The 17,703-nt window shown below is 36.5% G+C and overlaps 1 protein-coding gene across 1 annotated transcript in view; it reads left to right on the forward strand.

Annotated features, from left to right (window-relative positions):
• Window positions 1-17,703, forward strand: part of ACTR3 (actin related protein 3) — a 54,979-nt gene that overhangs the window by 12,088 nt on the left and 25,188 nt on the right. The window contains exon 2 of the mRNA XM_068967108.1: window positions 14,801-14,856. Within this exon, the coding sequence (XP_068823209.1) occupies window positions 14,801-14,856 (56 nt within the window). The remainder of the gene's footprint in view (window positions 1-14,800; window positions 14,857-17,703) is intronic.

A 17,703-nucleotide genomic window follows, 5' to 3' on the forward strand; every position in this document is an offset into this window, starting at 1 on the left:
CTTAGTATAATAAATTCAATTTATTCTTTTCTGGAATGATTTTTGTCCTAGCTTTCTATCCATTTCATTTTTGAAATGTGATTTTTTTCAAAGATTCTCTTTAATATTCTCATTTAATGGTTTAATGTCAGCAACTAATTGAGATCTTTAAGTAGTTTTTCCTGTGATATGTTTTTCAAAACAAAAAGAAAAATGAACCATTGTATTAAGTAAAAAAAAGTCCTTTTTGTCAACTTATGTTTTTAATAAGGAAACATGAATTTGTAAAAATGAAAGTAATGCCCAACATGTGGGGTGCTATTGCTTTTATATTACAAGCATCACTGATTTCACTGTTTAAAAATATTCTTTCATAAATAAATTTATTCCTTTTAGAAAGATATAGTGAATAATATAACATATACCCCTATTTATCAGAATCATTACCTGGTAAAATTTTATATTTGTTTCATCTCTTTGTTTTTTAAGAATAAGAGAACATTATAAATGACTCTCCTCAAGCCCACTTTTCCCCTGCCCAGAAGCATTTAGCACTACAATAAATTAACCATTTTCTGTATAAAATTCTTTTTTTTTTTTTTTGCTGTTCATTTCTATCAGTCCAGGTCTTCCCTCACTCCTGACTTGATTACATTACCACTACTGTTCTTCCAGTCACTTTGATATAATTTCAGAAGTGCTTTTGAACTCTCTTTTATTATATTCCTTTCTCAAAAGCAATTTCTAACCTTGCTGCTCAAAACCAGCATTGTAGATTTTTTTCTCATAGCTACCACAGTCCAGGGAGATTTTTCTGTATATTTAACTTGCTTCCCTGGGCCACAAAGGAAAAAATTTGGCTTAATTTTTCTGAGTATTATATTGCCCTTGTCAATTTCATAAACTTAGTATAGCTTTGACTTTTTCATTTTATGGTCTCTTTAAAAACCATTTGAAATGACACTTTCTTTTTCTAAGTATAGGAAAGCTTAAAGAAGAGTCATGATTTCACTACCCAGGTAACCCAGTGACATGTTTTAAATTAAAGTAATTTAATTTATATGCCTGTCTGTGTGCGAATTATCTCTGGAATACATAAATGATTGACTCTAGGGGTCACAACAGACTGGTTAGTAGATCAGCCTTGTAGGGAAGCTTTTTGTGTGGTAGAGATACTAACTTTAGTACTTCCTGATTTATTTATTAAAATTTTTATCATGTGCTAGTGTTACTTATTCAGAAGTTCTTTTAAAAATAATTTATGTGTATGGTTAGGACTATTTAAGACAAGTGTTATTTTGAAAAACAAAATTCTGACATCCTGCAAATAGCAGGATGTAAGTAATCAGACTTTACTATTTCTTCTGCAGACTTTCAAAAGAAACTGTGTATGTATATTCTAGCACTATATAATAGAATTATTCTTGATGTGTAATTTTATTTCTACTCTACATGTATGTGTAAATTTTTGTTTACAGTTGACAAAAATACTTGACATGAAAATATCAAGGTATTCACAACATGTATTTTTCCCTGTTTAGAACTAGGTTTGAAAGTATTTTTGAGACATTTTAAAGTAACAGTGTAATGTAATTAATACTAAAATACATATTCATGTACATGCACAGGCACATACATACACACACACCATTTATTAAGAAATAGCCAGTTGGAAGGCTTTAGGACTCTTACTAATTTGCCTGGGAATCATGCTGTGAAAATCAAATGTTTCCAAAAGGACTGATGAAAATGGAAGATTTGAAAAGGACCTTTGAAGAAAGAAATGATTAGGATAAAACAAAAACAACAATGAAAAGAGGATAGAGCATTTATAAGTGCTAGGATTTATGTTTCTGTTCCCAAATACAGTTTTCAAGACTTTATAATAGTTATTCTTTCTGCTTCAGACATAACAGAGTGTATTGCTGGTGATGAGGATTAAGAAAGAGAACTGTGGGTATCTAGATGAGTCTGAGAAGGTAAATAGGCATCAGATCATACATAGCTTGCTGAGGAGTAGTCTTCAAACCAGTGAAATTCATTGAGGTGTTCTAAAAAAGTAGAGCCTTGGTTTTTTGTACTGTTAATCCATGTATGTGTGTGCAGGTCACTCAGTTGTGTCCAACTCTTTGTGACCCCATGGACTACACAGTCCATGGAATTCTCCAGGCCAGAATACTGGAGTGAGTAGTCTTTCCCTTCTCCAGGGGATCATCCCAATTCAGGGATCAATCTTAGGTCTCCCCCATTGCAGGTATATTCTTTGCCAGCTGAGCCACAAGGGAAGCCCCTGCTAATCCATGCTTGACATTTAACTGTTAATAGGCACATACATTTAAGACTGTTACGTCTTCTTGATGAATTTATCACTATATTATCATAAAACTTCTCTATCTTTGGTATTACTCTTTTTCTTAAAAGTTTCATTTGATGTTAATATAGCCACTTCAGACTTATGCCTACTATTTGCTCTTCATCCATCTTTTTAAAGTGTGTACCATGCAGACAATATATACTTGGGGCTCCCTCTCTCTCTTTCTTCCTTTCTTCTCTTCCTTTTTCTTTCATCTATTCTGATTGTCTATCCCCTTTAATTGGAGAATATAGTCTATTACATTTAATGTAACAATTAGTATAGTTGGGTTTGGGTATGCCATTTTATTTTTTACTTAGAGTGAATAATTTAAAACTTTATGCAGAGTAGAACCCTTGCATCTCTGTAGATTTATCAATACTATCTCTCTTGCCATTTCCTCTACCTTACTGTCCTTCTATGGTATAGTTATCATAGGTGTTAATATAACCCCACAAGACAATTTAATTTTTGCTTTAAATACTCAAAAGTATGTCAAAAATTAAGCAGAAAAAAGTCTCATTTACCAGTTTGCCATTTCTAATGTTTTTCATTAATACCACAGTTTCCCCTCTGGTGTCATTTCCCCTCAGCCTAAAGAACTTTCTTTAGCTCAGGTTTGATGGCAGTGGGTTTTCTTTTACAGAAAAATGTCTTTATTTCACTTTCATTGTTGAAGGATATTTTCACTCTCAAAGATTTCTGGGTTGACTATTTTTGTACCTCTTTCAGACTTGAGGAATATTACTTCACTGTTTTTTGACTTGCATTGTTTCTCATAATAGGAGAAGGTGATGGCTCCCCACTGCAGTACTCTTGCCTGGAAAATCCCATGGACAGAGGAGCCTGGTAGGCTGCAGTCCATGGGGTTGTGAAGAGTCGGACACGACTGAGCGACTTCACTTTGACTTTCACGCATCGGAGAAGGAAATGGCAACCTACTCCAGTGTTCTTGCCTGGAGAATCCCAGGGATGGGGGAGCCTGGTGGGCTGCCGTCTCTGGGGTCGCACAGAGTTGGACACGACTAAAGTGACTTAGCAGCAGTTTAAATTTTTTGTTCCTGTTATTGGGGCATTTTTCTCTGGCTGCTTTTAAGATTTTTCTTTATCTTTGATTTTTAGTAGTTTAATTATGACATCCCTAAGGTTTCTTTGTGTTTTTTTCTGTGTTTCTCCCCTCCCTCTCTGCTACCCTACCCACTTCCCTCCCATCTTCCTCCTTCCCACTCTTCAGAAACTTCATTGTGTCACCTTTCATTTTTTGTTTGCTAAGTCTCTGGGGTCTGTTCTTTTCTCTTTGTGTCTATCTTTTTAATGTTTTTCCTCTCTCTTTTCAGATTGGATAATTTTTACTGATTTGCCTTCAAGTTCACTGATTATTTCCTCTGTTGTCTCTATTTTGCTTTGCTCATTCAGAGAACTTTTTGTACCTGGCATTGCATTTTTCAGTTCTGTTATTTCCATTTGCTCTTTTTACAGTTTTAGAGTTTCTTTGTTATTTATTATCAGTCATTATTACTTCACTGTGATAGTTACAGCTGCTTTCATGGCTTTATCTGATAATTCTAACATTGAATTATTTCATCTTCTGTTGAATGTCTTTTCCTTGGAAAATGGGTTACATTTTCCTGATTATTCATATTAATATAATACTTTTGGTGTGTATGAATTAACCAACCATTTTTTAGTTGTTCTCTTGTTGATGAATATATGCTTTGCTTCCAGTTTTGGGCCATCACGAATAATGCTCTTGTGAACAAATGTGCACATATCTTTGTGCAGACATATGTTTTTATTTTTCTTGGGTGTATACCTAGAAGTAGAATCGCTGGATCATATAGTAAATGAATGTTTAACTGTTTTCTAAAGTGGCTGTTTACAAATGATTTTGATTTTCTGTCATTTCAACTAGAAATGTATGAAATTTATCTCAGTGTACTTTTAATTTGCTTTTCTTTTTTTAAGCCCTGTGGAGTTGAGCATCTTTTTATTTGTAGCCATTTATATTTCTTTTTCTTAAGTAGTTAGTGTCTTTTACCTTTCCTTCCTTTATTTTCTCCTCCTTTCTTTCCCTTGTTGTCAACACCTTCTAGTTTTAGTGTTTACATGTAGGTCTTTGATTTATTTTGAGTTGTATGTGGTATAAGATTAAAGTCCATGTTCATTAATTGATTTCCAGTTTTCGTAGCACCATTTCTTGAAAAGACTGTCCTTTCACTGAATAGTTTTGGCGCCCTTGTCAAAAATTATTCAGCTGTATATGGCAGGGTTTATTTCCAGGCTTTCTTCTATTCCAGTTGGTCTATATGTCTGTCAGGCCACACAGCTTTGGTTACTGTAAGTTTGAAATCAGGAAGTGTGAGACCTCCAACTTTGTTCTTTTTCAGGATTGTTTTAGCTATTCATAGTCCCTTGAGATTCCATGTGAATTTTCGAATAGATTTTCCATTTCTCCCCCCAAAATTGTTGGAATTTTGATAGCAATCACATGGATCTGTAGGTGGATTTGAATAAATAGCTTGCTGTTGTGCAAGTTTGACCCATGTCTGAGTCCTGTACCAAATAATGTTATCCAGATGGCAAATTTAAGAAAAATCCAAGCTATTTAATCTCATGTCTGTCTGAAGGAAGATTTTTTTTCTAAAGGTGTTACCGAGCAGTGAGGCCAAATGAACCGAAACACTGAGTTTGGAGCAGAGAAAGGTTTATTGCAGGGCCATGCAAGGAGACTGGTACCTTGTGCCGTACAAACCCTTAACTCCTTGAAAGGTTTCAGCAAGGCACTTTTAAAGGCAAAATGATGGAGTGGTATGTTGGCAGCTGTTCACATACATCAGGTTATTTCTCTAAGCCTCTAATAAGACAAGCATTTCTGCAACTTTTTATCTCTGTATGAATAAGGAGGTATTATACTCTAAAAGGTCAAAGAAGCCTTGAGAATCTGTTATCCTGTATATTTCAGATTATAGGCAACATTTTTTTATTTTTACCAAAGTGCGGAGCTAGCATGACTAAGCATAGGAGACAAAGCACAAAGATTAATAAAGTATATAAAAGGAACATCTCTAATATGGAGTCAGATTTGTTCTTCCCTGTTACAAGGGAAGTTTAGAAAGATTTTGATGTGTTTATGTGTGTGAATGTTTGAAATTTAGTATAATTTAGTTAACTGTTATTTTCCTAACATGCTTAATTATATAAGTGACTTTTTGAACACCCCGAAAACTTAGTAGAAAATTGCAAGGGCTGTGGAAAAATAAAGTGTACTGACAGAATCTATGAATTCAAAACAAAAATTTACCTTGTAAATATAAGGTTAGAAATGGTGTGCTGTGATATTTGGTCAGTATTTGTTTTTAAGTCTAAGGAACAGTATTATAACTAAGAGAGGAATATGTGTATGCCTAGAGAAATTTTTTTTTAAACTTTTAACTCTTTATTTTGTATTGGGTCCAGAGAAATTCTTAATATGAAAAGGTTTGATTTGAAATGTTTCCTTTACTATAAAAATTGAATTAATTGTGAGAAGGGAGTTTCTTTGAGTTAGAAAAAAAATGAGAGAAACTTTGGCATCTACTTACACAGTGTTTCTTCTCTGTGGTGGCTGGAGAATTTTGACAGCTCATTGTAAAAATACCTTAAATCAGTCATTTCAAGTGAAAAACCTGATTATATTTAATATTAGGTTAATGAAAAGCTAGTTTATATTTGAAAGTTCTAAACAAATTTAGTACTTAAAGTCTTTCCTAATTTTTTTCTTATGTTTATATAAAGAATATTTAAGTGAAGTTTTAAAGCCAGCCTCTTAGAGCTATATTCTCAAATCCCCTCCAGTTTATTTATATGTGCTCTACAAATATTACTGTATCTTGTATGCATTGATATGTAAAGGGTTGGAAAGCTTTTTAGAAGCTAAACAAGTTGTAAAATTACATAAACTAGGACATTTCCCCTTACATTTCTTAAAAATGGGTGAAAATACTGTCCTCTATGATAATCTCAAATATTATTATATAGTGGTCTATATCTGGTATATCTAGACTAGATGATTTTGTTCTTTGGGGGTATTATTTAAATCCAGGGCAGTAGAACATTGTGTATGTGTGTTCAGTTGCTCGGTCGTGTCCTACCATTTGCCACCCCATGGACTGTAGCAGGTTCTCCAGGACTGTAGCCCCCCAGGCTCCTCTGTCCTTGGAATTTTTCAGACAAGAATACTGGAGTGGGTTGCCATTTCCTACTCCAAGTAGAACATTAGTAAATGTATTTGGCTGCTGTTCCTCCCATTCCCCCAGTTAAAAAATTATTTTGCTAGATTGTTTTAAATTTAATAGAAATGATTAAATGTTATGGTGTATCCATATAGTTGATATATTATCTGTAGTTACATTCATGTTTGGGGGAAGAACACACTTGTTTTGATTATGTCTTGGCTTTTGTATTAAGTTTATTATATCCTTCTTTCGGTGTTTGTTTTGAGAGTAGATTATTGCTGAATATGCTCAACCTAGGGAATTTTACTTTGACCAGGAATGGAGTATTGATTTACCTGGTGAACTTGTTAAATGGAAGTTTCTTATGGTAATGTGGTTTCTGCTTCAAGTTTCTTACTGTTATTCTTGGGAAATGGTATTTACACACATAAGAGTAACATAGGCTTGTATATATATGTTCATCAAGTGATTGAGAGAAGTTTTATTGAAGGAAAGGATGACTCCTAATTAAAATGATCAGGAAAGGCTTCATGGAAGACTCCTAAGCTGTGATCTGAGGTCTTTGAGAGGGTGCAGTGAGAGCACAGATAATATGTGAGGGGGAATGTGCAAGTCATGTAGGGGAAAATAAGTAATAGGTACAGTGGGCTTTGAGTTGGGTTCATGGAAGTGATGGGAGACACTTTTAAAGTTGAATTGAGGGTTATTTTGGAGAATCTTAATACTTAGCCAAAGGAGTCAGAGTCATAATTTTTTATCTACAAGGTATTTTACGAACTATTTACAGTGGATCATTTTATAGACGCAGAAACAAGTTCTTAATCTTGTGGATCATAGAGCCTCATTTGAAGATTTCTGTTAGGCAGTGACTTTTTAGGGAGATTATCCTCCTTTGTCAGGGTCATAGAACTGGAAGAAAGTCATTCTGTTCTGTTAGGGTATTGTTGTGTATAATTGCTTGAATAGCTTTGGGAATAAAATGGAAGAGACTGGATGAAAGAATAATTAGTATTTATTTTTCCACTGTGTTGGTAAGACAGTAGTGTCTTTTAGGGTTTTATAGCCTCAGGCAGCTTTAGACTGACTTGTTTTAACCAAGTCTTTGTTTTGATAAGGTTAAAGTAGTTCTTTTTTTCCTCTGAATGGGGTGGGACAAGATATACTGTTGGCCCTCTTCCTTTCAGTGTCATGGTAGCCTCTACTTTATCCAGTACTGCTTCCTAGGTGGTGCAGTGGTGAAGAATCTGCCTGCCAATGCAGGAAGTATAAGAGAGGTGGTTTGATTCCATGGGTTGGGAGTATCCCCTGGAGTAGGAAATGGCAACCCTCTCCAGTATTCTTGCCTGCGAAATTCCATGGACAGAGGAGCCTGCCAGGCTACCATCTGTGGGGTCACAAAATTACTGAGCGACTGAGCACACACACATACCCTCTTACTTCAAGTAGGTTACTGTTAGTTTTAGTGAGTTCAGTGGGAACAGATTATTCATATTAGTTGATGGTGGTTTTGTGCATTTGAATAATTCTTACTTTTTTGTACCCAAACCAGAGGGTGTGAGCAAGTGGTTCAATCATGCTGACCTCCATCTATTACAGGAGTTCTATTCTACCACAGTTGAAGGTTTTACATTAAGAAGAGACTGATTTAGAAGTATAAAAAATGTGGGCATTAGCCCTCTGTGACAACCCACACTCTTGTCTGTGGAGTATGTTTTTCCCAAGGCCAGTCTTGCCTTTGAGATGGCTCACACTCTGTCTGGAGTATGTTTCTCTCTAAATAAATCCACTTCTTACCTTTAAAAAAAAAAAAAAGGCAGTGAAAGCATTGAAAAACTAGATATAAGCACTAATCTGAAAAATCTTCTACAGACTAACTTTCATTTATGAATACAGGGATAATTTGTATCCTAGTGATAAGCTGAAGAATTGATGCTTTTGAACTGTGGTGTGGAAGAAGACTTGAGAGTCCCTTGGACTGCAAGGAGATCCAACCAGTCCATCCTATAGGAAATCAGTCCTAGGTGTTCATTGGAAGGACTGATGTTGAAGCTGAAACTCCAATACTTAGGCCACCTGATGTGAAGAGCTGATTCATTTGAAAAGACACTGATGCTGGGAGGGATTGCGGGCAGTAGGAAAAGGGGACGACAGAGGATGAGATGGTTGGCTGGCATCACTGACTCAATGGACATGACATGGGTTTGGGTAGACTCTAGGAGTTGGTAATGGACAGGGAGGCCTGACGTGCTGCAGTTCATGGGGTCACAAAGAGTCAGACACGACTGAGCAACTGAACTGATAAGTATTTAAAAGTTCAGATATCTGCATGGCCTTTATCTGATTATTGGGGAATGGAAATTTTGGAGAGAATGCACGAAAAGAGTAATTAGAGTTGACATGTATTACGTGTGTCCTTTATGACAGGTGCTGTGCTTAATGGTTTACCTTGTTCTTCTATTAAATACCCTGAACAGTCATGAGTTAGTGCACTTTATTTTATAAATGAAGGAATTAAGACTTAGAAATTATTAGTAAATGATACTTGTACTCACAAGGGCAGAGGTAATCAACTATGTGGGAGGTTGTGAAAGTTTTCATATAAAAGCAATGGTATATAACCCGGAACAGTGTTGATAGTGGCTCTTTGACATGGCATGAGTTGGTCTTTTTGGAAATTGTTAGTATTTTTATGGTTTGGTAGTGTGGTGTGGTGTCAGGGCTGCTGGAAGAGGTTGTCAGGAACCAAATATTAAAGGAGGTCTTTTGTATGTCCTGCAAAGAAGTTTTATTTATTTTTATAACATATACAGTATGGAATCTTTGTAGAGATTTGGTCAGTGGAGTAGTATCACATTGTGAACAGTTTATGTTTTCCCCTTATTTTTAATGTTTTAGTCTGTTTAGCACTTTCAGATCTTGAACTTAGTTTGGGGGCTAAAATGTACCCCAAAGAGAGATCTTCCCATCATATTAAAAAATATTTCTGCTGAAACTATTAAAATCCAAGAATATCACAGTAATTTACCTGCCTACTGTTTAGCATTGTTTGAATATGGAGTCAAACTCTCTGTGGAGTGTGTTTCTCAGAATATTGTAATGTAAATAGTTTCTTTTTAAAGCCTGCTTATAGCCAGAAAGTATCCAGCTGTCTCCTAAGTAGCCCCCAACATGCTGCTTGTGGAAGCTCCACTTTTCTAGACATCCTTGTTACTATTTTGTTAATGTAAGATGTTGTTGATTAGTCGCTAAATCGAGTCCAAGTCTTTTTGTGCTCCTCTGTCCATGGGATTTCCCAAGAATACTGGATTGGTTGCCATTTTCTTCTACAAGGGATCTTCCCGACCCAGGGATCAAACCCATGTCTTCTGCATTGGCTTTACTGCTGAGTCACCAGAAAGCCATTGTAAGACTGTAGGTTGAATCTATTATGGCAAACACTATAAAATTTATACCTTTTTTTTGAATAGTAATGAATTCAAATGGTATGAAATAATATGTGATAAAAAAAACCTTTTTACCCTTGCCTGTTACTTAGTTCTGTTCTCTAGAGACAACCAAAATTACGAATTTCTTAATCTCTTCCAGAGATATTCTCTGCTTATACAGTGAAATATGTTTTACCTGTACCCTTTACTTTTTCACAAATGTTCGGTACCTTGATTTTGTTCAGTTAACAAAAGCATTTTGGAGATTGTTCCATATCTGTACATAAAGAGCTTTTTCAATCACTTTTTGAATAGCTACCTAATATTCTATGGTTTAAATAGCAAAAGTAATTAGCTTCTCATTTGATGGCTCTTTATTTTCACTTTTGCTTTTATACGCAAGATTGTAATGAAACACCTTATTATATGTTATTTTGTACGTTATGAATATCCCTATAGGATCAATTTCTAGAAGTGCAGTTTCTTATGAAAAGCTATGTGTACTCAGTTACTCAATCGTGTCCGACTCTTTGTGACCCCATAGACTCTAGCCCTTCAGGGTCCTCTGTCCATGGGATTTTCCAGGCAAGAATACTGGAGGGGGTTGCCATTTCCTCCTCCAGGGGATCTTCCTGACTCATTCCTTCCTTGGGAGGCAAATTCTTTACCACTGAGCCACCTGGGAAGAAATGGGACAAAGAAAGACCCTAAAGCCCCATAGACTCCTGCTTAGTTTTAATGATTAATAGCCAGGTAGACAGTTGCCTAGCTTTATAAAAAGTAAGATTGTAGTTACTAGCTGCCAGCAGATACTGTTTGATAATGTCCAGTGGACCCAAGCCTGACACATCTCAGAAAACTCAACTTGTTAGCAATGCAAAGACTAGTCTGAAATTACACCCATTGTGTCACCTCATTATTTCCTTGGATGTCTGAACCATAGTTGCTCTATTTTGACTTTTACTATTTTTCTTATTAGCCAAAGCAGATATCATCTTTAACAATGTTAGTGTTTCTCTGTGTATGAGAGGATGCAGGAATTGGGACTCTAAATCTTTTCCTGAAGATATCCAACTCTCTGAAGGCCTGTTCTGCCAGTTTTTCCAGAGCACAGAGTGCCTGATTCCTGATCTCCACCCTAATCTTTCAGTGATGTTGAAGGTCAGCAGCTGCAGTGGCCATGATTTAATCTTTGTAGAGGTAGATGGCAATTGCCAGTTTCCAATTGGCAGGGTCCCTTCATGTAATAAATTTGACCGTGATTTGAGGCTGCCATTTCGTCCTGTTGTGCTGAGAATGCTCATTCCCAAGTCTGGCAGAGATATTGCTTATAGGCCACTCGGTGTCCTCTTACTGGACTAGGTCATAAAACAGTATCCAAAATTCTTTGCACCACCTGTATTACTAGCCTTTCGATCCTAGAAAATATTCCCTCTTGTTGCTTCTTCCATATCTAGAGTTACACTGTTAAAATCATTGATCTCGTATGGAACTATATATTATTTTATCAGAGGCTTAATCACCCTTTGGTAATATAAGAGATAGCAGTTTTGTAAAACAGTTGAAATACAAATAACAAATAAAAGCTATGGGTACTTATAATTTTGAAACTTCAGTTCAATTCAGTTCAGTCACTCAGTCGTGTCTGACTCTTTGTGACCCCATGAATCGCTGCATGCCAGGCCTCCCTGTCCATCACCAACTCCCGGAGTTCACTCAGACTCACGTCCATTGAGTCAGTGATGCCATCCAGCCATCTCATCCTCTGTCGTCCCCTTCTCCTCCTGCCCCCAATCCCTCCCAGCATCAGAGTCTTTTCCAATGAGTCAACTCTTTGCATGAGGTGGCCAAAGTACTGGAGTTTCAGCTTTAGCATCATTCCTTCCAAAGAAATCCCAGGGCTGATCTCCTTCAGAATGGACTGGTTGGATCTCCTTGCAGTCCAAGGGACTCTCAAGAGTCTTCTCCAACACCACAGTTCAGGAGCATCAATTCTTTGGCACTCAGCCTTCTTCACAGTCCAACTCTCACATCCATACATGACCACTGGAAAAACCATAGCCTTGACTAGATGGACCTTAGTTGGCAAAGTAATGTCTCAGATTTTGAATATGCTATCTAGGTTGGTCATAACTTTTCTTCCAAGGAGTAAGCATCTTTAATTTCATGGCTGCAGTCACCATCTGCAGTGATTTTGGAGCCCAAAAAATAAAGTCTGGCACTGTTTCCACTGTTTCCCCATCTATTTCCCATGAAGTGATGGGACCAGATGCGATGATCTTCGTTTTCTGAATGTGGAGCTTTAAGCCAACTTTTTCGCTCTCCTCTTTCACTTTCATCAAGAGGCTTTTTAGTTCCTCTTCACTTTCTGCCATAAGGGTGGTGTCATCTGCATATCTGAGGTTATTGGTATTTCTCCCGGCAATCTTGATTCCAGCTTGTGTTTCTTCCAGCCCAGCGTTTCTCATGATGTACTCTGCATAAGTTAAATAAACAGGGTGACAATATACAGTCTTGACGTACTCCTTTACCTATTTGGAACCAATCTGTTGTTCCATGTCCAGTTCTAACTGTTCCTTCCTGACCTGCATACAGATTCTTCAAGAGGCAGGTCAGGTGGTCTGGTATTCCTATCTCTTTCAGAATTTTCCACAGTTTATTGTGATCCACACAGTCAAAGGCTTTGGCATAGTCAGTAAAGCAGAAATAGATGTTTTTCTGGAACTCTCTTGCTTTTTCCACGATCCAGTTGATGTTGGCAATTTGATCTCTGGTTCCTCTGCCTTTTCTAAAACCAGCTTGAACATCAGGGAGTTCACGGTTCACGTATTGCTGAAGCCTGGCTTGGAGAATTTTGAGCATTGCTTTACTAGCATGTGAGATGAGTACAATTGTGCGGCAGTTTGAGCATTCTTTGGCATTGCCTTTCTTTGGGATTGGAATGAAAACTGACCTTTTCCAGTCCTGTGGCCACTGCTGAGTTTTCCAGATTTGCTGGCATATTGAGTGCAGCACTTTCACAGCATCATCTTTCAGGATTTGAAATAGCTCAGCTGGAATTCCATCACCTCCACTAGCTTTGTTCATAGTGATGCTTTCTAAGGCCCACTTGACTTCACATTCCAGGATGTCTGGCTCTAGATGAGTGATCACATCATCGTGATTATCTGGGTCTTGAAGATCTTTTTTGTACAGTTCTTCTGTGTATTCTTGCCACTTCTTCTTAATATCTTCTGCTTCAGTTATGTCCATACCATTTCTGTCCTTTATCAAGTCCATCTTTGCATGAAATGTTCCCTTGGTATCTCTAATTTTCTTGAAGAGTTCTCTAGTCTTTCCCATTCTGTTGTTTTCCTCTATTTCTTTGCATTGATCGCTGAAGAAGGCTTTCTTATCTCCTTGCTATTCTTTGGAACTCTGCTTTCAGATGCTTATATCTTTCCTTTTCTCCTTTGCTTTTTGCTTCTCTTCTTTTCACAGCTATTAGTAAGGCCTCCCCAGACAGCCATTTTGCTTTTTTGCATTTCTTTTCCATGGGGATGGTCTTGATCCCTGTCTCCTGTACAATGTCACAAACCTCATTCCATAAGTTCATCAGGCACTCTATCCATCAGATCTAGGCCCTTAAATCTATTTCTCACTTCCACTGTATAATAATAAGGGATTTGATTTAGGTCACACCTGAATGGTCTAGCAGTTTTCCCTACTTTCTTCAATTGAAATCTGAATTTGGTAATAAGGAGTTCATGATCTGAGCCACAGTCAGCTCCTGGTCTTGTTTTTGTTGACTGTATAGAGTTTCTCCATCTTTAGCTGCAAAGAATATAATCAGTCTGATTTTGGTGTTGACCATCTGGTGATGCCCATGTGTAGAGTCTTCTCTTGTGTTGTTGGAAGAGGGTGTTTGCTAAGACCAGTGCATTTTCTTGACAAAACTCTATTAACTTTTGCCCTGCTTCATTCCGTATTCCAAGGCCAAATTTGCCTGTTACTCCAGGTGTTCTTTGACTTCCTACTTTTGCATTCCAGTCCCCTATAATGAAAAGGACATCTTTTTTAGGTGTTAGTTCTAAAAGGTCTTGTAGGTCTTCATAGAACTGTTTCTCTTCAGCTTCTTCAGTGTTACTGGTTGGGGCATAGACTTGTATTACTGTGGTATTGAATGGTTTGCCTTGGAAACGAACAGAGATCATTCTGTCGTTTTTGAGATTGCATCCAAGTACTGCATTTCGGACTCTTTTGTTGACCATGATGGCTACTCAATTTCTTCTGAGGGATTCCTGCCTGCAGTAGTAGATATAATGGTCATCTGAGTTAAATTCACCCATTCCAGTCCATTTTAGTTTGCTGATTCCTAGAATGTCGATGTTCACTCTTACCATCTCTTGTTTGACCACTTCCAATTTGCCTTGATTCATGGACCTGACATTCCAGGTTCCTATGCAATATTGCTCTTTATAGCATCGGACCTTGCTTCTATCATTAGTCACATCCACAGCTGCCTATTGTTTTTGCTTTGGCTCCATCCCTTCATTCTTCCTGGAGTTATTTCTCCACTGATCTCCAGTAGCATATTGGGCATCTACTGACCTGGTGAGTTCCTCTTTCAGTATCCTATCATTTTGAAAAGGCAGAAAGCGTCATACTGTTCATGGGGTTCTCAAGGCAGGAATACTGAAGTGGTTTGCCATAATTGAAGCTATGGGATTTTGTATAATATTCACCCAGAATGGAATCTTACTTTATAACATAGAATTCTAAGAATTAAATTCATAAATTGCAGGATATTAGTCAAATACTTATAAAATTCTTTTTGTTTTGTTTTTCAGGTATACAAAATTAGGATATGCTGGAAATACAGAACCACAGTTTATCATCCCTTCCTGTAAGTATTTCTTTTAAATCATAAGTAAGCTGACTGAATATCTTTTTCTTGATAAAAGTAAAAAAAATAAGTAAATAATCATTTCAACATTCTGTAAGATTTAGTGCTTTAGAAACATGATTTGCCAAGTTCTAAGTGTGGCCTCATTTCCATATCTCTGACCATTTATTTCAAATCTCTTTTTAGCTCTTCATTTACTAAATCTACCAAATACTTTTTTAAAGACAAAATGAATAAGCTGGGAATCTGCTTTGAGGATATTGCTATTAGTAATGTGTGTGTGTTACTATTAAGTAATGCATTTCTCATCACACAGCTACAAAGACCATCCTTTGGTTTGTGCTCATGATTTTTGCAGGGCTTGTGCTTGTTGACATCCCTAACAAAAGCCCATCTTCAAAATAAGGATGGCATCTTATCTTTAGAGATGCAGACTTCAGCTGTTCTAAAATACTTTATAACCTTACTTAGGTTATTTTTGTTCTGGCTTATGTTTGTTAACTTCACTTTAACTGACTGTCCAGTTTCAATAATTTATCTTTCAGATGTTTTTAAAAAATACTCTCAGACTTGGTTTATTTGTGCTCTTATTTGTTAGCCTGGGCTATGTACCTGGTCCCTGATGGACATATTTTGGACATCTGAGTGTTAGACGGTCACCTTTTGCACATTGTATAGTAACATTTCTCAACTACCTGACCTACCGCCAGGTTAAGACTTCAGCATATCAGACGACAAACTTTTTGAGCCATTCCTTGGTGGTGCTAACTTCTGGGTGGTTTAATTTTGGAAGTATCACTAGTATTTGTGTGACTGAATATTTTTGTGTATTCTTACTGATTTATGAAAATGAAAAGGAAACGGAAAGATAAACATACAGAGAATAGTGAAAGCAGCTTAGAATTCAGAGTCTGTGATATTGAGAACAAGGTAGAAATTACTAGACTTGCCTGAACTACAGATCTCTGGACTCAATTGGGCACTCATTGGACATGAACGAGTAGTTTTATTGTTTATGTATGGCAAGAACAAAGTTAAATGTGTAAAGATGTGTCAAAATTATCTCTAAAGGGGGAGCTATTATATATTTATTTCATTCTCTAGAAACAGATCTGTTTGACTTTTGCACTTCTGATAAACTTCTGATATATTTTTCTAGGGATTGATTATCTGTGAATTTAGGTTATTACCTAAATCTAATGCTTCAGTACATGGAATGGCTTTTAGCTGACACTGATGAAATAACTTATTCATAGGAATATAGTGGTGTTAATTTGTAGTACTGTTGTTTTTATCCTCTATTCAAGTATATTTTTTATCTACATGGAGGGACAGATTTGCTTTTTTTCACTTTTGTCCCAACTTTACATATCAATATATTGATAGTTTGTTTAAGATTTTGATGACAAATATTGGCTCTGTTGCTGACTAAAATAGAGTACTTTTGCAAACTAGTACTTGATGTTAGTTATGTTTGAGTTTAGTTTTATTCCATGTGTATGCTTATATTAGTTTCCCGAGGCTGCCAAGGCAAAGTACCAAAAGCCAGATGGCTTAAAACAACAGAAACTTGTAGTACTGCAAGCAAGAAGTCCAGAATCAAGGTGTCAACAGGGCCATGATCTTGCTGACAGCTCTAGGGGAGAAATCTTGGCTCTTAAAACTTCTGGTGTTTCCTGACAGTCCTTGGCATTCCTTGACTTCTGTGTGCATCACTCCAGTCACATAGCTAACCCTGTGTGTCTTCACATTGTTTTTCTTCTGCGCATGGATATGCCCCAATTCTGTATTTTTATGAGATCACCTGTCATTGGATTGTAGCCCATCCTAATAACCTCATTTTAACTTGAAAGACCCTATTTCCAAATAAGGTCACATTCTGAGGTAGTAAGAATTAGGACCTAAACATATCTTTTTGGGGGCACACAACTCAACTCTTAAAATGCTGATTTTGTAATCTCTTAATTTGTAATTTTTTATAAGGCATTGTATTGTGATTAAAACATTTATTTCAGGAGATTCCTGATGTGTTAACTCAGATTCTTAAAAAATTTGCTTTTGCTTATATTCTTAAGTGCTGTATTAAGTCTTAGTTGGAAGCCCATGTAATTTTGATATTTTAAACTTTTGTTTCTCATCACCATTGTATTCTTTCTCTATTTCATCTTTCTGCCAAAATTTGCAATTTTAGTTTTCATTGTCTTTCTTATGAGACATTGGAGCGTGTTAAAAATCCATTTGTGTATGAAAGAAAAGATTTTTGATTATGGAGTTTTTTTCACCCAACTAGTTTTAATGCTGCAGGTGTAGTTTTATAATGAGCAGATACAATCATTGCCACTGATGAACATGGATATTTGATCTGGAAAACCTGTGGATATGGTTCAAAGTTATTTTCATAATCTTTGTTTCTGGGAAATTTGTAGTGACGCGTCTGGATGTCTATGTGCCTTATGCTAGAGAAGCAGCATTTAGAAGTAGATTGAATTTAGAATTTCCTTCTGTATTTTCTACACACCTTATTAAGGATATAAATTGTTACTAACGGAAAGTGTAACTGTGAATGGCCCATCAGCTTAAGTGCATGCATGTTTTTGTTTTTTGTTTCTTTTTAATTTTTGGCCACTCCTCATGCAGGATCTGACCAGGGGTAACACCCATGCAGTAGAAGAGCTGAGTCTTAACCACAGGACCACCAGGAAGGTCCCCATGCAGATGTTTTGAATGAAGAACTGTTTAATTTGAAGGATTCAGACATTTACAACTTAGTTAAGAAATTTATGTTTTAGGTCTAGAACTGTATGCTGTTTTTAGAAATTATATAAGGAGATTGCTATGTGTTTTACC

The sequence above is a fragment of the Capricornis sumatraensis genome, chromosome 3, assembly GCF_032405125.1.
Source record: "Capricornis sumatraensis isolate serow.1 chromosome 3, serow.2, whole genome shotgun sequence".
Taxonomy (NCBI): Eukaryota; Metazoa; Chordata; class Mammalia; order Artiodactyla; family Bovidae; genus Capricornis; species Capricornis sumatraensis.